General features: G+C 40.0%; 1 protein-coding gene across 3 annotated transcripts in view; it reads left to right on the forward strand.

Annotated features, from left to right (window-relative positions):
- Nucleotides 1-1,355: 1,355 nt before the first annotated feature.
- The window catches only part of PDXDC1 (pyridoxal dependent decarboxylase domain containing 1), a 57,895-nt gene continuing 35,654 nt past the window's right edge, over nt 1,356-23,596 (forward strand). Inside the window, exons 1-5 of one of the 3 annotated variants that reach the window (XM_057529842.1) lie at nt 1,356-1,561; nt 20,293-20,369; nt 20,910-20,983; nt 21,489-21,554; nt 23,305-23,385. In XM_057529842.1, coding sequence (XP_057385825.1) covers nt 20,304-20,369; nt 20,910-20,983; nt 21,489-21,554; nt 23,305-23,385 — 287 coding nt within the window. In that variant the 5' untranslated portion in view covers nt 1,356-1,561; nt 20,293-20,303. The remainder of the gene's footprint in view (nt 1,562-20,292; nt 20,370-20,909; nt 20,984-21,488; nt 21,555-23,304; nt 23,386-23,596) is intronic. The other 2 variants (XM_057529843.1, XM_057529844.1) reach the window with 2 other exon arrangements.

Below are 23,596 nucleotides of genomic sequence, written 5' to 3' on the forward strand. Positions count from 1 at the left end.
GATACCCAGGCTGAAGTGTTAAGGAGTGAAACGTACTGATGTCTGCAACTTTGGAACGTATCAAAACATAAGACGTATTGATGGATAGATAGATGGATACTTATGTAAATATCATATTTGTAAAGCAAATACAGGTAGATGTTCATTGTAGGATAGGCATATGGGTGTTCATGGTATAACTCAACTTTTCTAAATGCTTGATAATAACACGTTGGAAAAGGTGACTTATTTAGCTCAAAGAGGTACATTCCACTTTTACATCTTGGAAGACATAAATCTATCATCCTTTTCTGTTTGCAGAGCTCTGTGGAGGATCTGAATAGTTCCCACTGTACACAAAGCTTCTTTTGGTTGAAATAATTTTATTAAGATAACTGGGCAATTTATCTAATACAGTTTAGAGACCTCAAATAATATAATTACTACACTGAAAATGTAACCCAGTCATTTACACAGATTTTGGAAGAGAGGCGCCCAAAACAGGAGAGAAGAAATATGGTTTTGCGGTTGTAACGTCATCGGTGTTCCAGTGGTGAATTGTTTTACGGACTGTAACCGTGATAGACTAGTTCATTTCAGTTTTCCTCATTTAGAGGTAAGAATAAGGAAATTTATGTCCTCTCTTATTCCCTGGAAATACCTTATGATTATACAGGAGGGGTGGAAGCGGTTATAGAGGCAGTATGCGTAGTGTACAGACGCTGGGGTCAGGGTGCTTGGATCCTACCTAGATTGGTACTGTGAAATGGAGATAATAATGATCTCTACATCACAGGGCTGTTGTACCATAAAATGGAATAGCAGCAACTGATCTATTATTATTACCTAACAAGTCATAATTGTGGCCTGACACGAAGAGGCTGAGCCAGTTGTCTCAAAGTCGTTTCCGTCTAGAATTCTGCGGTAAGGTCTGAGACAAATACCTCCGCTCTGATCAGCGCCTTTTCAGAGTAGCGGTCACTGGTCAGAGAGTCCAATACCTGAAACCCGCGAAGCCCTGAGCACCTAGGAAACCACCGGAGCTGCGCGTGCGCGGGGGCGCACGCTCGCCCCGCCTCTCCGTGGTGAGTGGCCTGTTCCATTCCTGAGGAATGTCGATAGCGGGGGGAACTTGGAACACTAGGCCCGGAAGTACAGGTGCGTTACTAGTATCTCCAGAATTTTGCTACATGAGTGATGCCTTGTAATTATTATACTTCTACTCTGACTCCCGGACAGGCTTCTGAAGAGAGTTTGGAACGGCTCCACCATCCATTCTCCCCCTCTCACCTGGGAACATTTGGGCTGGCCAGAGTGACGGCCCGGTACGGAAGCTCGGAGGGCCCCGCCCACACCGTGGGCCCCGCCTCCCCCGCCTCCCCGAGACCCGCTTTCCCCTCCCCGCGGCGCCGCCAGGAAGTTCTTTCTCATCTCCGCCCCGCCGGCCGCGGGCGAGCGGGACGTCAGCGCTGCCAGCGTGGAAACGGCGGCGGGGCGCGGGAGGCGGAAGTAGTGCCCGGGATCGCCGGGCCTCCATCGGGCTCTACCGGCCGCCTCAGCCATGGACGCGCCCCTGGAGAAGGTCCGTACCGGGGGTGGACGCGGAGCGGCGGCCCGAGGCCCCCGCCTGCGGGGCGCCTGTTTCCCGGTCGCGAGCTGCCATTGTGACCGGGGAGGGGGCCGGGGGCTAACGGGCCCACCTGAGGAGGCCTGGTCGCGAGGGCGTCCGGCCCGTCGCTCGAGGCTGGGGCCTGGTCACGTCACGGGGCCGGTGGTCTCTGGGGTCCCCGTAGGCCGGGAGAGGCTGCGCCGGGTTCTGCCCGGGGCCGCGAACGACCCGGAACCCAGTCGGGGGCCGCGGGGCCGACCTTGGGGCCTGCGAGAGCTCGGCTCACCCTCTCGGATGACGGAGCTAACAACTTGCGGCCTCAGAAGCGCCTGGAATGAAGCCCCAGTTGTTTCGGAGCCAACTGGAAACCTGTAGGTCGTCTGTGGTCTCCAAGTTAGGAAGGGAGAGGTGCAAGCAGTAATTTGCCATCTTCAGCGAGCCTAGGAATCACCTGGGGCCCTTGGTAAAAATCCAGATTTTCAGTCCTCGGGTCGGAGCCTCGGGGGGCGGGACCGGGATCTGTGGGTTTAACGAGGTCCCCACGTGATTTTGATGCAGTAGTTTGAAAGACCCCTGAGGTCCAGAAAGGGGCGGGGCTTCTGTAGATTGTGAATTTCGTCTTTGGGGATGCTGCTGCTCCACAACTTTCTGGCTCCCCCTTTCCGTGGCAAGGGGAGACCCTGAGGTCAGTCGGAAATCCACTGGTAGAAGCGTTTTACTCTGGTTTCCTCTTGGGGGAACAGCAGCGTGATGTACCTGGCTGACCGCTCTGGCATGTGAAATGGATTCTAATTGTCCCGGATTTAGGGCTAGTAAACGAGAACCAGTGCTTGGATTTCTTCACGGATACCTACCTTCAGACCCTGACTTTCTGCCCTCCCTCAAAGTCCTTCTTTCTTTTCAAGCTTGGGAGTCCGCTTGTCCAGACCCGGTTTTTCATATATGTGGAATTCAGGAGCAGTGCTAGTGTTTCAAGACTGCTTTATTTTAATTTTGAACTGGCAGAAGTAACATATTTTCTCATTTTTTCAGTGCAGCAGCTGCTGTGGATTTGTTCACTTGTCACTGGAGAGTTGAAGGGAGTAATTGTACAAGTTGAGCCAGATGTCTTCATATGCACACAGTGATATAGCCTACGCCTCCGTTGTTTCTCATATATTGGGTGGAAGGAATCAAGAAAGGACAAAGATAATATGTTTTTCTTACACCGCCTCTGTGGTGAATGTTACATGTTTTTCTGTCTAGGAATAAAGTCTTCCCAGGCTTTTGATGAGCACAGTGTCTACCTTGTGGTACTTTGAGTTTCAGTCTAAATCAGTGATTCTCAACCACCAGGCTGTTTTGTTCCCCAGGGGATATTTGGCCAACGTTTGGATACACTTTTGATTGTCACCATCAGGCGTTAGGAAGGGGCTGCTGGTACCTAGTGGGTAGAGGCCAGGGATGCTGCTAACATCTGACATTGCACAAGACAGACCCTGTACCAGAGAATTATCAGTAGTGCTGAGGCTGAGAACCCCTGGTCTACACCGTGTGTGGACCAGTAGTTGAATACAAACGCCAGCGGTTGAATACAAAATGATGCTAAAAATGTCCCTTCAGTGTTGTTTCCTTTCCAGTTTCATAAAGAAGATGGGAGGGGCTTTGTGGCATTTCACTTAGAAACCTAAAGAACTGGAGTGTTCTTTCCTCCAAAAGTAGTTCGTTATAGGCAGATCTGCAAAACAGAATGGGTTGGAATCCTTCAAATATTACTTTTCTGGTATTTGATTACTAGATTACAGTGGTTGCTCCCTAAATGTTAATTGATGATAAAAGATCTTAAACTCTTCAAATGAAGATCTGAAGAGGTACTGAAACTCCAGCGTGCTTAAGCCTGGCACATTCGCAAAAATTGCAGGGATCTTTCAGGAATTCAGAATGTGTGGGCTGGAAGTCTCTGCCTTAGGCCAGTGTGTAAATTCTGAATGTAAGTTTTTCAGAACTAGTACTGTGTCTTATTTTTATATTCCCTGAAGGAATACAGGGCTTTACTTGTAATGAACAATTTCTCTTGGTGCTAAGTGGGCAGAAAAGAAAAAGCATTGCTGTAATATGAATGTTGAAAATTTTGTGTAGTGAAAAATAGTTTGAATCAAAGTAAAACATTGAATTGTGTCCATTATTTTGGTTTCTTTGAGGAATAGACTGCTGGGTTAAATTCTACATTGCTAGTATAAATTTAAGAACTATTTGAGCAGTTCTGAAGGATCCCATTTAAACTAATCCTTGCATAATTCAGACTGGCTACAGAAACCACAATGTTATTTGATACCCATCCTCTAAAATTTCAAGTAATCTCTCTCACTCTAAAATGTAGTGTGCTATCATTGTTTAATAGAATCACTCAGTACATTTCCTTTGCTCCAAATATAATTTTGTACCCTTGCTTTTTCTTTAAGTAATATGTAGACATGCAGACCTGCGATGACAGAGCCATTTTCTTGCCTTGATTTGCTTTTCTTTCACAATATATGTTTTCTTTTTGTATTCAAAATTAGTGACATCCAGAGAAACTAGAGATAGGTTAATTATAGGGACAAGGAATTCAAACTAGAAGAGTAAGGCGCCTCAGCCCCCCCAATACTGTACGTCCAACTCGTAAGGAACAAATCTCACAGTGTTTACTTATGTTAATATCCAAGTTTAAAAATGCCACAGGAAGTAATAACGCTGATGCTGAAGATCTTAATAAGGTATTCAACACACCTACATAACACCTGTTAGTAAAAACCTGCTACTTTAAACTTGTAGAACAGCCCAGATCTTTTCCTGCTGCTTGGAAAAATCTCATTCTTCCTGGGTATTATGTTTAGACAAGGTGTATAGCAGTTTGTTTTGCACTTTTAATTCCAACCTTGAGTAAACTTAGAGCAGATGTCTCAACCTTGGCACCACTGACATTGGGCTGGATAATTCTCTATTGTAGGAGGCTGTCCTGTGCACTGTAGAATGTTTAGCACCGTCCCTGGCCCCCACCCACTAGATGCCAGTAGCATCCCCTCCCCCCAGCGTGACAACCAAAAACACCTCCAGTTGAGGCAGTTGTCCCCTGGGGGTGAGAGGATCCCCTCTGGTTGAGAACCACTGACTTAGAGAATCTAGAGCTGCACTGTCCACCAGCCACATTTTTTAAAAAGATTTATTTAATTTATTTATTATTTTTGGCGGCGTTGGGTCTTTGTTGCTGCGTGCAGTCTTTCTCTAGTTGCGGCCAGCAGGGCTACTCTTCGTTGCGGTGTGCGGGCTTCTCGTTGCAGAGCACAGGCTCTAGGTGCGCAGGCTTCAGTAGTTGTGGTGCATGGGCTTAGTAGTTGTGGCGCACAGGCTTAATTGCTCTTCGGCATGTGGGATCTTCCCGGACCAGGGCTCGAGCCTGTGTCCCCTGCATTGGCAGGCGGATTCTACACCAGTGCGCCACCACGGAAGCCCCACCAGCCACATTTGGCTATTTAAATTTAAATGTAATTAATTAAAATTAAATAAATTTAAAATTCATTTCCTCAGTCACATTAGCCACATTTCAAGCGTTCAACAGTCACAATGTGGTTTGTGGCTGCAGTACTGGGGCAGCACAGATAATAGAAATGTTCACCACAGAAAGTTCTATTGGATAGTGCTTTAGAGCGGGGCCAATTTATTTATTGGTCCGTATATCTAATTCTTGTCTCTAAAAGAGGCAACCTCGACCCTGTTTCTGACCTAAATAATTACAACCAAACCCATTTTTTACTGTTGTACTCATCCTGAGCTAAGTCCCCCCCTACCCCCTTGGACCTGATTTTGGAAAATTCTGTTACCACCTTACTGTTTATAAGGAGCAATAGGAGCTGCGTGGATGGAACATTGTTGATCATTACTGATAAGGACGACCAGAATTTCTGTTCCTGCTCTTTACTTAAAAAGCTCATGAAAAGAACCCCTACTAGCCAAGCTTGAAATGACCAGTTTCTGTGATAAGCCTTTGTAGATCCCTCTCTTACCTAGAATAGAAGGACTTCCGTGAGGATATGATAGCCTATAATGTTACCATTCATTTAAAGCTGATCTCTATATCATCATGATTGAGGGTTTTGCATACAGGTGCATGGTGCCTAAGGCAGTAAATGATTATCAAATGCTGGGTGTCAGGGAAAATGAAGTACAAAGTTCCTGATCCTAAAAATTTATGGCGTTGGTGGTTCTCGATTTATTCAAAATTTCAGCTGTAGTTAGCAGAGCTGTTGGTGGTCCCCAGTCCTGTGTGTTCCACCTTATCTAGAATTATAAGTTATAGATAGCAGTTGCTTGAGCTTAAAGTCATCTGTTTTCACCCGAAGCAGAAACCTGTTTTTACTTAAATTTTTTATTGCTGGCCAACTATGGTCAAAGCCCAGTGTTGAGTGCTGAGAGAGACACAAGGTGAATAAGACATGATCCCTGGGAGAGGTTACATTATAGTAAGGGGCATACAAGTTTAGGCAAAGCCTTGTATAGCAAAGAAGAGTAAAAAGAATCCCAGGAATTAAGAAACAAAGGGCATCGAGTGAGTGACCAGGAAAGAGTATGTGGAAGAGATTCTTTAGGTAGAATATTTAGTTCAGAATCATGGCTTTTCTAGGTTTGTTTTAAATGTAAATATAATGTAGATTTTTACTTTATAATATGTTTGTGCCTAATGTTATTGCTGGTAGAACATAAGAGAAAGGAAGCCATTTTACCTTTTAAAGTTAGATATAGAAAATATGCCTCCAGTCACTTTGAAAATGTTTAAAAATTCCTTTCAGAAATTTAATTTATCTAGCTTAAATTAAATCCATTCTCTCCAAACAATAGTCAAGGGCCATAAAACTATTTTGAGTTTAATATTTTGTTTATTTAATTTCTGTTACTATTGCAGTAGTTTTTGTTTTTTGTGGCAAATGCTAAGTGTTTAGCTGCCTTAAGGTTAGTTAGTCCTTGAGGCCCAGCCTGGGGCCCTGTCCACTTTTTTTTCCCCTAGTGCCTGTGGAAAAGGCATTCTGAGTTTCAAATGACTGAGGGCAAAGTAAACCTTTCTGAGATCTTTTTCCTATGCGCAGAAAAACAAACAGCAAAGTAAAGCCTTCAATTTGAAGGTGGAACTCAGGGACATTGAACATCTTGCTACAGTGAGATTTTCAGGAGCCTAGTGAGACTGAATTACTTATTAGACTGGACATTGTATTGGGTGCAGTCATATGAAATCGCTGTTTTTGTCCCCTAGAAATATCTGGATGTTGGCAGTTTCACACAGTTTACAGTTTTACAACAGTAAAGGTCTGAAGATACATAGAAGGAAGGAATTGATGGGTTCCTTTCCTTAGAATTATTATTTTTAAGATAAGGTTGGCAACATTAAACCTGCATAATTCCAATTCAGTTTTGAAAATAATGATATTGATAAGGGTAATGGATATCTTTATCTTTCTGAATTGATCCCCCAACAAATCCTAGGAAACACCTTCTTTAAGAAGCATATCTTAGTGACTTATTTTTTCCAGTGACTATAGCATGTTTTGCTTTAAGCAATTTTCTTTTTGTTCCAGAATAAGTATGTGATTCCAGATAAACTAGTAAACTTCTTAGAAATAGAGCTTGCCTGTTGTGGTATTTTTCCATCCGTGTAGTTATCGGCAAACACTCATAATAAAATGTCTGAATGAACTATATGGAAAATAGATAACTAATAAGGACTTCACTGTATGGCACAGGGAACTCTACTCAATACTCTGTGATGGCCTATATGGGAAAAGAATTTTAAAAAGAGTGGATATATGTATATGTATAGCTGATTCACTTTGCTGTACACCTGAAACTAATACAACATTGTAAATCAACTATACTCCAATAAAAATTTAAAAAATAAAAAATAAAATAAAATGTCTAAGTGAATTGATTCTCTTGGAATACATTTTTTGCAATTTAGACTTTGATCTCTGGCCTTCCCATCATGTATCTTAAGGCAAGTAAATTGAATGCCCCTTTTTTCCTTCTGTGTACTTCTATTTTTTTTTTTTTAACTGTTTTATTTATTTATTTATTTTTGGCTGTGTTGGGTCTTCATTGCTGCACGCAGGCTTTCTCTAGTTGTGGTGAGGAGGGGCTATTCTTTGTTGCGGTGCATGGACTTCTCATTGCGGTGACTTCTCTTGTTGTGGAGCACGGGCCCTAGGCGCGAGGGCTTCAGTAGTTGTGGCACGCAGGCTCAGTAGTTGTGGCACACGGGCTTAGTTGCTCCGCAGCATGTGGGATTTTCCAGGACCAGGGCTCGAACCCGTGTCCCCTGCATTGGCAGGTGGATTCTTAACCACTGTGCCACCAGGGAAGTCCCTGTGTACTTCTACTGATGCCAGGTTTGATCCGGTGTTACTAACTTTGCTGCCTCCTTATTGCTACCAGATTTTCCCCGCTCTTTTGTATATTTTTGCCCCTTTTTTTCCCTATATGTTGTTTTTTGCCTCTTTTCATGAGGGATTTGTAAGTTTAAATACTGACACCTCATGCAATATTTGCAAATCCCTTTTCAACTAAAATATTATGCTTAATGAGCCAATAAGTACAGTATGTCTTCATGTTCTCACACACTCAAGCGTAAAGTCCACACTCAAGCATAGTTAAAAATAAGATTTTCCAAGAGTATCCAATTCTTAAAAGACAAACATAGACGAAAGTGCCTTGTTCTTAATTAAATACTTTTCTGTTGGAACTACACAAAAGTATTTACAGATGTAGAAATTGAGGCTCCAGTGAGTAAGTCAGGTTTGCAAGGTGCTATTATTACCTTGGAGAATCCCTACATTTTCTCTCGTTGTTGACCCGTAAGGAACAGCTGTGTTCCTGAAGCAGCTGCTGCTGTTCTTATTGCTTCTCTGAGATGTGTAGTATTTGGGGCACTTGTTTAGTGCTAGACAGCAGGCATTCTTTGCGTTTTCACCTGGGAGGAAAATATATGGTTTTTGGAGAGTTGATACTTGCATGCTTATCACTATCCAGGATTAACCTTGCTTAGAAAGCTGTGGAAGGCAAAAGAGTAGGTGAAATGTTAGAAACATCAATTCAGAGCTTTATCTGATCACGTTGATCAATTGAAGAAAGGTAGTGATTTGTTTTTTATTGAAGTATAGTTGATTTATAGTGTTGTGGTAATTTCTGTGTAGTGATTTTTTTTTGTAAGTCTAATGCAAATGTTGGAAACTAGCATTTGTTAACATCAAGCCCTTCTATCTGGTACAATCAGCTGGTATTCTCACATGCTTTAGTTTTTCTTCTGTCAATAGTCCTAGAACCCCCCAAAATGAGCATTCCTCCCCTGAAAAAAGTTTATTGAAACATGTATACTTCTATTATTAATGAATGTTGTGATTTATATATTTTAAAATTACTATTTAAACTTCCCCTTTTCTGGACGTTGCTTCTTTTTAAATGTTTAGCTCTGCGTTTTTCAAATAGCAGTTATTCATATACCATCTTTGTGAATTTTGTCACAGCAGTTACCACTTGTACTGTTATTTGCTTAATATTTCTTTTCAGTCGACTAAATCAATTCGACCTCCTTCTTTAAAATTGAGGAACAATTTATATACAATAAAAATATGCACTTTAATTATACAGTTTGAGTTTTGGCAGTTGTGTATAGTCATATAACCACCAGCATAATCAAGATATGGAACATTTCCATCTCCCTAAAAAGTTCCCTTGTGCCCCTTTGCAAGTGGATCCCAGATCTGCTTTCTGTCACTACAGCCCTTTTTTTTTAAACTTAGATTTGTGCTAAACAGTAATGTTTATGAATTCAGGGTTTAAGGTATTATTTTTTCCCTAATTCATGTGAAAGTAAATCATATAGTTTTTGGTCACACTTTGGTAGGCTGGTTTAACTTAAGAAAATGTATACAAGAGCTTGATTAAGCATTTGAAAGCTGAGAAAATTTTAAGTGACTGGAGAGCAGTAGTTCCCAAATCTTAGGCCCTAAGATTTTATTATTCTTCTGCTGTAGTTTCCACTTTTGAAAGGTTATTATAAACAACTTCTCAGTTAATAAACTTTATTAACAAATGATTGTTTATTCCATTACTAATAACTGGATGTTAATTTTCAATAGCATCCATTAAAATAGTGTGGGTTTTCCCCCCTCAAACTGCAGGTTACATCCTATATATGAGATGTCAAATCAATTTAGCAGGTCATGACCAGCAGTTTTTTTTTTTTAATGAAGTAGAATAAAATGATAAATATAGTGTGTTCCGAATAATACGGGTAAGAATAGTACCAGTGTTACCTCATAACTAAGTTGATATAATTCTAGCAAAAAGCAAAAATAAGTGATTTTTTTCATTAACCCATGTTGCCTTATTCCAAATAAATTTATAATTTCCTACTAGCTTGAAAAATAGAGAATTACTTCCTGACCTCCTTTACTATTTTATTTTGCATTTGACTTTCAACTTTTTTCCTCCAACATTTAAATTGTGAGAATTTTAATGATATTTTAACATTACGTATATACTATTTCTTCTTCTGATAGTGGCAGGATATTTTAATATTTAATATTTAATATCCCACACTGACTGAAAGTGATGGAAATCAACTAGTATAAAAATGATTGTTGAAAAGATGCTTATAAAAGGATGAATGGCGGGGCTTGTTTTACAAAATGAGCTGTCTAGTTCTGTGACAGTTATCATATGAACAATTGAATGGTTTTCCTTAGGAGTTTTGAACTTGCTTTAAGCCATGCCATGCATCTATGTTAGACGTAATTGAAGCAAAAATACTGAATCCACTTCATTACACAGAATCGACATAGCTGAAATATAATTTACAAATTTGCAATCTAATGACTAACAGTCTAATAATGGTTTCTGAATCTTCAGTAGTGAACATGTGGTAGTTTTGTAATTAGAAAGTGAACCTGTGGATATACACACTCCATAGGTGCACAGGCTTCAGTAGTTGTGGCACGTGGGCTCAGTAGTTGTGGCTCACAGGCTCTAGAGTGCAGGCTCAGTAGTTGTGGCACACGGGCTCAGTTGCTCCGTGGCATGTGGGATCTTCCCGGACCAGGGCTCGAACCCGTGTCCCCTGCATTGGCAGGCAGATTCTTAACCACTGCACCACCAGGGAAGTCCCCTAGGTCACTGTACTCAAGATTTAAATGAGGGGGACTTCCCTGGTGGTGCAGTGGTTAGGAGTCCGCTCCGCAACAAGAGAAGCCACCGCAATGAGAAGCCTGCGCACCGCAATGAAGACCCAACGCAGCCAAAAATAAAAATTAAAAGAAAAAAGATTTGAATGAGGGAAAATGTACTCAGGTATATTTATAGGTAGGAAAAGAAGTCTCTTGTAGCAATACTGTGTGATCTTGAGCATTGAGACAAGTGCCATGGGCAGTACTTGCACTGCGGTGCACTCCTTTCAAATTATATGTCGTCTTTCATTTTACCTTATAACTCATAAACAGCCACCACTGCAAACATTTGCATGGCCTTCGCTAGGTGGAATACTGGTTTAAGATATGAAGTAAACATCGTAGTAAATGCTAGGGTAACTGTACATCCTGGTTTGCCCAGGACTGTCCCAGTTTGTACCTGTTGTCCTGACTTAATTATTAATAGTATTGCCTTGCACTCTTAAAAATGCCCTGGGTTTGGGTGATAAGTTTATGGTTGGGGCTGTTGCAGAATAGAAATTTTACCTATAGGGAGAGTCTTCTGATATACTAACTTTATCTAGGTGAAAACATCAATCAAGCAAGGATTATCTTTATTTGTTTTTTAATTAATTAAGTTATTTTATTTTTGGTTGCGTTGGGTCTTCGTTGCTGCATAGACTTTCTCTAGTTGTGGTGAGCGGGGGCTACTCTTTGTTGCGGTGCGCAGGCTTCTCATCGCGGTGGCTTTTCTTGTTGTGGAGCACGGGCTCTAGGCACACAGGTGGGCTTCAGTAGCTGTGGCACGCAGGCTCAGTAGTTGTGGCTCACAGGCTCTAGAGCGCAGGTTCAGTAGTTGTGGTGCATGGACTTAGTTGCTCCACGGCATGTGGGATCTTCCCGGACCAGGGCTCGAACCCGTGTCCCCTGCGTGGGCAGGCGGATTCTTAACCACTGCGCCACCAGGGAAGTTCCAAGGATTTATCCTTAAAATGAGACCTTACTTAGCTCTAATTATGGTTCTTGAGACAAGAGCTTTTTCAAAGTGTGAGTTGCTTTGTTTACTTTTTTGATGAAATTGAGGAGCAGTATTGCCTAGTGGTCAAGAGCACTGGTTCTAGAGTAGTACAGACCTTGTTTTAAATTCTGGCTCCAAAGCATACTAACTCTGTGCCTTTGGGTTAGCCAGGAAGTAATGCATGTAAAGGTGTTAATTAGATGATGCTTGAATATAGCAAGCAACTCAGTAAGTGTTAGTAATTATTAAGGATCACAAATCTTATTGAGCCCTTTTTCTGTGCCTGTGTTAGATGCTAAGGGTTGAAAAAATATGACATTCTTCTGGGAACCTGGCATAGAATACTATTTTTTTTTCTTCCCTCAATATTGTAAAACAGCCTCCTTCTAAATACCGAATAATGGACATCTTTATTCAACTTAATTCTTCACTCATTTTGGTTTGTGTCTGGCTGTTGCCCTGCTGTTATTTATTAACATTTATCACACAAGTACTCTGGCACTGTAACAGGTACTGAGGATATGAAATGTGAATAAGAAAGTAGTTGCTGCCCTTAGTAGAAGCTTATGGAGGCATGGTTTAAGGAACCAATTTATAAATATTTTTCTTAGAGCATTTCTTGACTTAAGGCCTAATATCTTGCAACTGGATAACATTTATACTTTGGATTATCCCGTTAACACAAGCACATGAGGGTCTACGTCATATTCACATTTAATTGATTCAAATTTAACTAAAAGTGCTATTTTCCCTACCCACCCGCTACCCACTCCCCACTGTCCCCACTTCACTCCCTACAAGAGAGTAGGAGCAAGAACAATTTAAATGTCAGCCTTTCCATTCAATGAGTGTGTGCTTGCTCTCTCTCGAGAGACTCGGATGGAGAAATGTGACGCTGCACTTCCCTCTTGCCTCTCTCAGTGTAAACATCTTGTCATCACATGTGATTCTGGTGTTTAAAAATAAGTATTGTCATATGAAGTGGCTTCTAAACTAAGGCAACTATTTTGTCTATTCTTTTTTTTTTTTATACTGCAGGTTCTTATTAGTCATCAGTTTTATACACATCAGTGTATACATGTCAATCCCAATCGCCCAATTCAGCACACCACCATCCCCATCCCACCGCAGTTTTTCCCCCTTGGTGTCCATATGTCTGTTCTCTACATCTGTGTCTTAACTTCTGCCCTGCAAACCGGCTCATCTGTACCATTTTTCTAGGTTCCACATACATGCGTTAATATACGATATTTGTTTTTCTCTTTCTGACTTCACTCTGTATGACAGTCTCTAGATCCATCCACGTCTCAACAAATGACTCAATTTCGTTCCTTTTTATGGCCGAGTAATATTCCATTGTATATATGTACCACAACTTCTTTTTTTTTTTTTTTTTTTTAATGAACTCTTGTTCCTTTTATTTTTTATTTTTTTAAATTTTATTTATTTATTTATTTAATTTTGGCTGTGTTGGGTCTTCATTTCTGTGCGAGGGCTTTCCCCAGTTGCGGAGAGCGGGGGCCACTCTTCATCGCGGTGCACGGGCCTCTCACCATCGCGGCCTCTCCCGTTGCGGAGCACAGGCTCCAGACGCACAGGCTCAGCAATTGTGGCTCACGGGCCCAGTTGCTCCGCGGCATGTGGGATCCTCCCAGACCAGGGCCCGAACCCGTGTGCCCCGCATTAGCAGGCAGATTCTCAACCACTGCGCCACCAGGGAAGCCCCACAACTTCTTTATCCATTCGTCTGTTGATGGGCATTTAGGTTGCTTCCATGACCTGGCTATTGTAAATAGTGCTGCAATGAACATTGGGTTGCATGTGTCTTTTTGAATTATCATTTTCTCTGGGTATATGCCCAGTAGTGGGATTGCTGGATCATATGGTAAATCTATTTTTAGTTTTTTAAGGAACCTCCATACTGTTCTCCATAGTGGCTGTATCAATTTACATTCCCACCAACAGTGCAAGAGGGTTCCCTTTTCTCCACACCCTCTTCAGCATTTGTTGTTTGTAGATTTTCTGATGATGCCCATTCTAACTGGTGTGAGGTGATACCTCATTGTAGTTTTGATTTGCATTTCTCTAATAATTAGTGATGTTGAGCATCTTTTCATGTGCTTCTTGGCCATCTGTATGTCTTCTTTGGAGAAATGTCTATTTAGGTCTTCTGCCCATTTTTGGATTGGGTTGTTTGTTTCTTTAATATTGAGCTGAGTGAGCTGTTTATATATTTTGGAGATTAATCTTTGTCCGTTGATTCGTTTGCAAATATTTTCTCCCATTCTGAGGATTGTCTTTTCGTCTTGTTTATAGTTTCCTTTGCTGTGTAAAAGCTTTGAAGTTTCATTAGGTTCCATTTGTTTATTTTTGTTTTTATTTCCATTACTCTAGGAGGTGGATCAAAAAAGATCTTGCTGTGATTTATGTCAAAGAGTGTTCTTCCTATGTTTTCCTCTAAGAGTTTTATAGTGTCCGGTCTTACATTTATGTCTCTAATCCATTTTGAGTTTATTTTTGTGTATGGTGTTAGGGAGTGTTCTAATTTCATTCTTTTACATGTAGCTGTCCAGTTTTCCCAGCACCACTTATTGAAGATGCTGTCTTTTTCCATTGTATATCTTTGCCTCCTTTGTCATAGATTAGTTGACCATAGGTGCGTGGGTTTATCTCTGGGCTTTCTATCTTGTTCCACTGATCTGTGTTTCTGTTTTTGTGCCAGTACCATATTGTCTTGATTACTGTAGCTCAGGGAGTCTGATTCCTCCAGCTCCGTTTTTTTCTCTCAAGACTGCTTTGGCTAGTCAGGGTCTTTTGTGTCTCCATACAAATTTTAAGATTTTTTGTTCTAGTTCTGTAAAAAATGCCATTGGTAGTTTGATAGGGATTGCATTGAATCTGTAGATTGCTTTGGGTAGTATAGTCATTTTCACAATATTGATTCTTCCAATCCAAGAACGTGGTATATCTCTCCATCTGTTGGTATCATCTTTAATTTCTTTCATCAGTGTCTTATAGTTTTCTGCATACAGGTCTTTTGTCTCCCTAGGGAGGTTTATTCCTAGGTATTTTATTCTTTTTGTTGTAATGGTAAATGGGAGTGTTTCCTTAATTTCTCTTTCAGATTTTTCATCATTAGTATATAGGAATGCAAGAGATTTCTGTGCATTAATTTTGTATCCTGCAACTTTACCAAATTCATTGATTAGCTCTAGTAGTTTTCTGGTGGCATTTTTAGGATTCTCTATGTATAGTATCGTGTCATCTACAAACAGTAACAGTTTTACTTCTTCTTTTCCAATTTGTATTCCTTTTATTTCTTTTTCTTCTCTGATTGCCGTGGCTAGGACTTCCAAAACTATGTTGAATAATAGTGGTGAGAGTGGACATCCTTGTCTTGTTCCTGATCTTAGAGGAAATGGTTTCAGTTTTTCACCGTTGAGAATGATGTTTGCTGTGGGTTTGTCGTATATGGCCTTTATTATGTTGAGGTAGGTTCCCTCTATGCCCACTTTCTGGAGAGTTTTTATCATAAATGGGTGTTGAATTTTGTCAAAAGCTTTTTCTGCATCTATTGAGATGATCATATGGTTTTTATTCTTCAATTTGTTAATATGGTGTATCACATTGATTGATTTGCATATATTGAAGAATCCTTGCATCCCTGGGATAAATCCCACTTGATCGTGGTGTATGATACGTTTAATGTGGTGTTGGATTCTGTTTGCTAGTATTTTGTTGAGGATTTTTGCATCTATGTTCATCAGTGATATTGGTCTGTAATTTTCTTTTTTTGTAGTATCTTTGTCTGGTTTTGGTATCAGGGTGATGGTGACCTCATAGAATGAGTTTGGGAGTGTTCCTTCCTCTGCAATTTTTTGGAAGTTTGAGAAGGATGGCTGTTAGCTCTTCTCTAAATGTTTGATAGAATTCACCTGTGAAGCCATCTGGTCCTGGACTTTTGTTTGTTGGAAGATTTTTAATCACAGTTTCAATTTCGTTACTTGTGATTGGTCTGTTCATATTTTGTTTCTTCCTGGTTCAGTCTTGGAAGGTTATACCTTTCTATGAATTTGTCCATTTCTTCCAGATGGTCCATTTTATTGGCATAGAGTTGCTTGTAGTAGTCTCTTAGGATGCTTTGTATTTCTGCGGTGTCTGTTGTAACTTCTCCTTTTTCATTTCTAATTTTATTGATTTGAGTCCTCTCCCTCTTTCTTGATGAGTCTGGCTAATGGCTTATCAATTTTGTTTATCTTCTCAAAGAACCAGCTTTTAGTTTTATTGATCTTTGCTATTGTTTTCTTTGTTTCTATTTCATTTATTTCTGCTCTGATCTTTACGATTTCTTTCCTTCTAACTTTGGGTTTTGTTTGTTCTTCTTTCTCTAGTTCCTTTAGGTGTAAGGTTAGATTGTTTACTTGAGATTTTTCTTGTTTCTTGAGGTAGGCTTGTATAGCTATAAACTTCCCTCTTAGAACTGCTTTTGCTGCATCCCATAGGTTTTGAATCATCGTGTTTTCATTGTCATTTGTCTCTAGGTATTTTTTGATTTCCTCTTTGATTTCTTCAGTGATCTCTTGGTTATTTAGTAACGTATTGTTTAGCCTCCATGTGTTTGTGTTTTTTACGTTTTTTTCCCTGTGATTCATTTCTAATCTCATAGCGTTGTAGTCAGAAAAGATGCTTGATATGATTTCAATTTTCTTAAATTTACTGAGGCTTGATTTGTGACCCAAGATGTGATCTATCCTGGAGAATGTTCCTTGCGCACTTGAGAAGAAAGTGTAATCTGCTGTTTTTGGATGGAATATCCTATAAATATCAATTAAATCTATCTGGTCTATTGTGTCATTTAAAGCTTGTGTTTCCTTATTTATTTTCATTTTGGATGATCTGTCCATTGGTGTAAGTGAGGTGTTAAAGTCCCCCACTATTATTGTGTTACTGTTGATTTCCTGTTTTATAGCTGTTAGCAGTTGCCTTATGTATTGAGGTGCTCCTATGTTGGGTGCATATATATTTATAATTGTTATATCTTCTTCTTGGATTGATCCCTTGATCATTATGTAGTGTCCTTCCTTGTCTCTTGTAACATTCTTTATTTTAAAGTCTATTTTATCTGATATGAGTATAGCTACTCCAGCTTTCTTTTGATTTCCATTTGCATGGAATATCTTTTTCCATCCCCTCACTTTCAGTCTGTATGTGTCCCTAGGTCTGAAGTGGGTCTCTTGTAGACAGCATATATATGGGTCTTGTTTTTGTATCCATTCAGCAAGCCTGTGTTTTTTGGTTGGAGCATTTAATCCATTCACGTTTAAGGTAATTATCGATATGTATGTTCCTGTGACCATTTTCTTAATTGTTTTGGGTTTGTTTTTGTAGGTCCTTTTCTTCTCTTGTGTTTCCCACTTAGAGAAGTTCCTTTAGCATTTGTTGTAGAGCTGGTTGGGTGGTGCTGAATTCTCTCAGCTTTTGCTTGTCTGTAAAGCTTTTGATTTCTCCATGGAATCTAAATGAGATCCTTGCCAGGTAGAGTAATCTTGGTTGTAGGTTCTTCCCTTTCATCACTTTAAGTATATCATGCCACTCCCTTCTGGCTTGTAGAGTTTCTGCTGAGAAATCAGCTGTTAACCTTATGGGAGTTCCCTTGTATGTTATTTGTCGTTTTTCCCTTGCTGCTTTCAATAATTTTTCTTTGTCTTTAATTTTTGCCACTTTGATTACTATGTGTCTCAGTGTGTTTCTCCTTGGGTTTATCCTGTATGGGACTCTCTGCGCTTCCTGGACTTGGGTGGCTATTTCCTTTCCCATGTTAGGGAAGTTTTCAACTATGATCTCTTCAAATATTTTCTCTGGTCCTTTCCCTCTCTCTTCTTCTCGGACCCCTATAATGCGAATGTTGTTGCGTTTAATGTTGTCCCAGAGGTCTCTTAGGCTGTCTTCATTTCTTTTCATTCTTTTTTCTTTAGTCTGTTCCGCAGCAGTGAATTCCACCATTCTGTCTTCCAGGTCACTTATCCGTTCTTCTGCCTCTGTTATTCTGCTATTGATTCCTTCTAGTGTAGTTTCATTTCAGTTAGTGTATTGTTCATCTCTGTTTGTTTGTTCTTTAATTCTTCTATGTCTTTGTTAAACATTTCTTGCATCTTCTCGATCTTTGCCTCCATTCTTATTCCGAGGTCCTGGATCATCTTCACTATCATTATTCTGAATTCTTTTTCTGGAAGGTTGCCTATCTCCACTTCATTTCATTGTTTTTCTGGGGTTTTATCTTGTTCCTTCATCTGGTACATAGCCCTCTGCCTTTTCATCTTGTCTATCTTTCTGTGAATCTGTTTTGTCTATTCTTAATTGAAAAATCTGTTCAATCTTATAGGAGAAGTTAGCCGTGTTGAACTTAGAGCCAGTATGTTGATATCCAATATGCCATGCCTTCCTAAGGGGTTTCAGAGGTAATATGACAAACCAAGAATCAAGCTGACTTTAGATTCTTGGTCCTATAAGAGAAGTCAAAATTAGTAGGAGTCTGAATGGCTTCTTTCAAAAAGCGTATAATCTAATTGGGGAGAATACCTATACTGGAAAGATCATCTATAAAACAATTCACAGTAAAGGATGTAAAGAATCGTGAGGATGAATGGCAGTTGCATATTAGAATGGCCCGTTACAAGCCTTCCGTCCTGTTGTCCCCATAAATACAATCATTTGTCAGGCAGTGAGTCCAGATTTTTGGTTTAGGAAGAAATGGTATCGATATCATTAGGGGGGATGTGAACATGTAAAAATGGTTTTATCCATAGGGGTTTCTTGGAAGTAGTGAATTGTGATTTAATAGGTAGGTAGAGGTGGATAAAAGGTACAAGGACATTTCAGATGGGGCAGATGTTATAAGCATGAAACATGGAGGTGTAATTGATCAAGCAAACTGTTTATCTTTTCATTTGGCCAGATGATCAGGGATTGATGTGTCACAGGAGATGAGGGTGGTAAGGACCATGACCAGCAGACTGAGGAGCAAGAGCAGTTCTCTTGACCATTATCTGTTCCTCATCCTACCCTGAATTGTTAACGGAGAGCAGGGAGACCTTTTTAGATTACTCTCTAACCCATCTGGTGCTTACATTTAAATCGTGATTTTTATTGGAAACACCTGGGTTTTTTTTTTTTTTTTCTCTAATGTAAAAATCAGATCGGATGTGGCTATGTGATTATTTTCTAATCTCTTGTAGAATCAGTGTGATGTAATAGAAAGAGACAGAAACAAATCAGGAAGCCAGGGTTCTGGCACCTCTCTGTCATTTATTAGTTCCATGAGCCTAGGCAAGTCAGTGTACCTCTCTAAGTCTTAGTTTCCTCTCCTCTAAAATGTTATACCAGAATCAGAGGTTTTCACGCTTATACTTTTTTTTCTTCTTTTTAATGAATCTTTTTACAAGTGAAACTTTACTCAAAACCCTATTGTTAAAAACAGCTGATCTCCTTAAGGCAGAGCAGAGAGGTAGCAGCTCCAACTGGCTACCCAACCCTTTCTCCTCAAAGTTCTTTCCAGGAGTCTTAAGGCTGAGAAGAACACAGGTGGGAAATCCCTGGACTAGACCCCGAAGGTCCCTTCTAGAATTAATATTTTCTGATACTTACATTGATAAACAGTAGAATTTCTTTAAAAAAAAAAACAATTTTGAGGAGGTAACACAGTACTAAAGGTAATAAACACTCACTGCACATCTACATTGTATAAACTATTACGAGGTACAAGAGACAATATGAAGAGAAAAGCAGATACACTTGAAGTGTATTTGAAGAGTAAGGGGAGACAAAAGAGAGCTTCTGTGATTGTTTATAACCCAATTCATACTATATAGAGATTCAAGGCAACAAGATTGTCTCTCTCAAAATTTTTACGGAGATGCAAGAAGAAAGAAAGGAAAATGAGTGTTTCAATTCTGCAAGAATTTTTAAAAATTTGTTTTGTTTATGTTTTGAATGGGAGGTACACGTGGTACTAAAATCCAAAAGGAACAAAAAGATAAGAACTAAAAAGACTCCCTCTGACCCCTGTAGCCATTCTTTGGAGGCAATCACTATTACTAGCTTGTGTAAGTGTCCCAGAGTTTTTAGAAGCACTTGCAGATCTTTGAGCATATTAGTTTCCTGGGGCTGCTGTAACAAATGAGCACAAACTGGGTGGCTTAGAACAACAGAAATACATTCTCTCTCAGTCCTGGAGGCCAGAAGTTTGAAATCACTGTCGCGGGGCTGAAATCAAGGGCTGGCAGGGCTGCGCTCCCTCCAGAGGCTCACGGGGAGTGTCCCTTCCTTTCTTGTTCCAGCTTATGTTGCTTGCCAGCCATCCTTCCCTGTTTGGTGGCTCCGTCACTCCAGTTTCAAGGCCAACATCTTCAAATCTCTCTCTGCTCTGTCTTCACATAGTCTTCTCTCTCTGTGTGGTCTCCCTCCAATTCTCTCATGTGGATACATGTGATTGAATTTAGGGCTCACCTGGATGATTATGGGTAATCGTGCCATCTCAAGATCCTTAATCACTTCTGCAAGGACTTTGTCACATAAGGTAATGTTCACAAATTCCAGGGATTAGGATGTGAATATCTTTTGGGGGGCTATTTTTCAGCCTACTACAACAGTAAAATGAATAGTATACTATACATACTTTTCTGGACCTTGCTTCTAATAGTGAAAAACTGGAATAACCTAAGGGTCCATTAATTCAGGACTGGTTCAATAAATTATAATACATCCATCAGATGCAAAAAGGTGTAACCACTAAGAAGAATGAAGTGGACCTGCTGACATGGAACCATATTCACTATAAAGTAGAAAAAAGCAATTTGGAGAGGTGCATATGAGCAAAGTGAAACTTTGGAGAGATACATGTCAAACTTAAAAGTGGCCTCCCCTGGGGAGTGGGACTTTTTTATGTTATACCTTTGTACTGTTGGAATTTTAAAATCAAACATGTTCTTTAATAATCCAGGTATTTTATAATAAATCCAGAAGAAAATGGACTTGCATTTAGTTTTTCAGGATGAATTATGTTGCAGAAGTAATAGAGGGTTGTTAAAGTTTAACCTTTTGAAAATTTGTTTCTCAGATAACAGACCCTACACTAGCTGAAATGGGAAAAAACTTGAAGGAGGCCATGAAGATGCTAGAGGACAGTCAGAGGTGAGCCTGTGGAACAGAAGTGACCCCATTAAATGTGTTCAACCTGCTGTGAAACTGGCGGCACTTGTTTCCTTCTGTTAAAGACACCTCTTGGTTTCAGAACGTCACACTTAGCTTCAGCTGACTTTAAAACTGGTATTTGTCTTGGGTATAAGGTGCTTTGTAATTAAAGGATTTTGAAATTAAGGGGCAGGACTTACAATTTTCAGTTCTGCCTATTAAGAGTTTCATTTATTTAATATATTGACTTGAATCTATAAATACTTCTTACTGTATATTCAGGTCATATACGGCATCAACTAACCAAGAAATGGGTTGAAGTATTATTATACTTTTAATATTATTTTTCTGAAACTAAACCCTACCCCAGCCTGGGGGCTGGGATGAGAAGGCGAGGTGTGTGTTTCAAATCTCACATCAGTTACTAAGAGGTTGTGAGCAACATTATTACATGTTCCTGCTCAAATGTTACAAGGTTAACAGTTTTTTATTTCCTTTAAATTAGAAGAACAGAGGAGGAAAATGGAAAGAAGCTCCTATCAGGGGATATTCCAGGGCCACTGCAAGGCAGGTAGGTGGCAATGAAGATAAGTACCTTTACTTACGGTGTACACTTTCTTTAAACCAAGATTTTACCATCACTGACTTACAATTTTAGTTTTAATGAGCACAAAGCAAATTGAGAGTTATATGCAGTGTAACATCAGAAAACTGAAATGCCATTGGTTGGTTGGTGATAACGCTAAACCTACTGTTTCTCCCCCTTTCCTGTTCAGAGTTTAACACAACCTCTTAACTCAAAAGTGATATGCAAACTCATAATTATAACTCAACTATCACACTTGGTTCATCCTTGAAACCAGTAACCTATTTGGTAGACTGAGTTTTATTGTGAGAGTTATTTTAACTTGATAAGATTTATCACTTTATTATATAGTAAATGAAAGGAAAACGTCAACTCTAATTTATTAGCAGAGTGGTTTATTTTTTGGCAACTAAAGCAAATCTGTCAAGTGTTTGTGACTTGAGCTAGCAGGGAAGAGGTCAGAAAAATAAGTAGGTATCCAACTAACATTTTCACAGGATGTTAGCACTCAATCTGGAGTTAAAGTCCCGGCCCAGTGTCCCTCAGACAAACTTATTTTTTTTATAACCAGGAAACTGTACGTAGGTAAATAGTACAACCCTCTTAAGTTGTCCTTTGACCTGAATATAAATATGTACAATAAGTATGTTGCAAAAGAATAGTATAGAGGAAGGATCCCAGTGTGCCAATAAATGTCACATCTAACACACCCAGATACTGATTTTTTTTTTTTTGGCTGTGTTGGGTCTTCATTGCTGCACATGGGCTTTCTCTAGTTGCAGTGAGCAGGGGCTACTCTTCGTTGCGGTGCGCAGGCTTCTCATTGCGGTGGCGTCTCTTGTTGCAGAGCATGGGCTCTAGGCGCACGGGCTTCAGTAGCTGTGGCTCACGGGCTCTAGAGCACAGCCTCAGTAGTTGTGGCGCACGGGCTTAGTTGCTCCGCGGCATGTGGGATCTTCCTGGACCAGGGCTCGAACCCGTGTCCCCTGCATTGGCAGGCGGATTCTGAACCACTGCGCCACCAGGGAAGCCTGAAAGAGAGAACTTTTTATTAGTCACATTCTCATTAATAGAGTGATAGTATTTTGACATCACATGTTTTACAAGTCGCCTTGCCATTGCTTAGAACTTCACCTTTCACATTCTTCTCCTAAGTTTCCACCTCCTCATGTGATGAGCGTTTAAAAACATATCTTGGATAGAAGTAAGTGTTTATACTCCAAGCGAATCTGCAGTTTCCCCAGCTTGGGTAAGAGGTAATAATAAATCATGCTTGCATTTCATGTTTAGCTCTGTTAGAACAAACAGACAAGACTCCCACGTGGAGGGAAGCTAGATACACCAGTGACATTGGAATATTCTTGCTGCTTTTGTGACCTTCCAACAGCTTATAAGGACTACTTCGGCCCTTATTACATGCTTATTAAATAGTCTCCAAGATTCAAATGAACAGGTAGAGAATTACTGCTAAAGCTGGTAAAATTTTTAAAAATCAAATTAATATTTAGGAAGAAGATTTAATCACAAGTAAGGTTATTTTCAGAATTCAGTTGATAATTTGAGGTTTGTTTTAAAAATGATGTATACTGTATCTCAAAACACATTATTTCTTTCGTAGCTGCTCAGTTAAAAAAGAAAACATGTCAAGCTAGTTTAGACGAGAGAAAATAGTGAGAGACTGGTGAGGGACGTGTGCAGTTTCCCCCTGTTTGTCAGCTGTTTTTCTGTTCCACAGCGGACAAGACATGGTGAGCATCCTCCAGTTAGTTCAGAACCTGATGCACGGAGATGAAGATGAGGAGCCCCAGAGTACCCGGTAATGGAGAACAGTTGGCAGCTTCTGTTTCAAAGTATATGTGTTCTTGATTTTGATAATGATTGCATTCTCACAAGTTTCTGCAGTAATAAGCTATATTTAATTCCTAGTTACATGTGATATTCAAATGATGTTCAGTTTCTTCAGAGAGACATTGACATATTTTAGATAATATATTTTGTAAAAGGAAGTCATTTACTAAAATCTTGTC

Source organism: Balaenoptera acutorostrata, chromosome 15 (genome assembly GCF_949987535.1).
Source record: "Balaenoptera acutorostrata chromosome 15, mBalAcu1.1, whole genome shotgun sequence".
NCBI lineage: Eukaryota > Metazoa > Chordata > Mammalia > Artiodactyla > Balaenopteridae > Balaenoptera > Balaenoptera acutorostrata.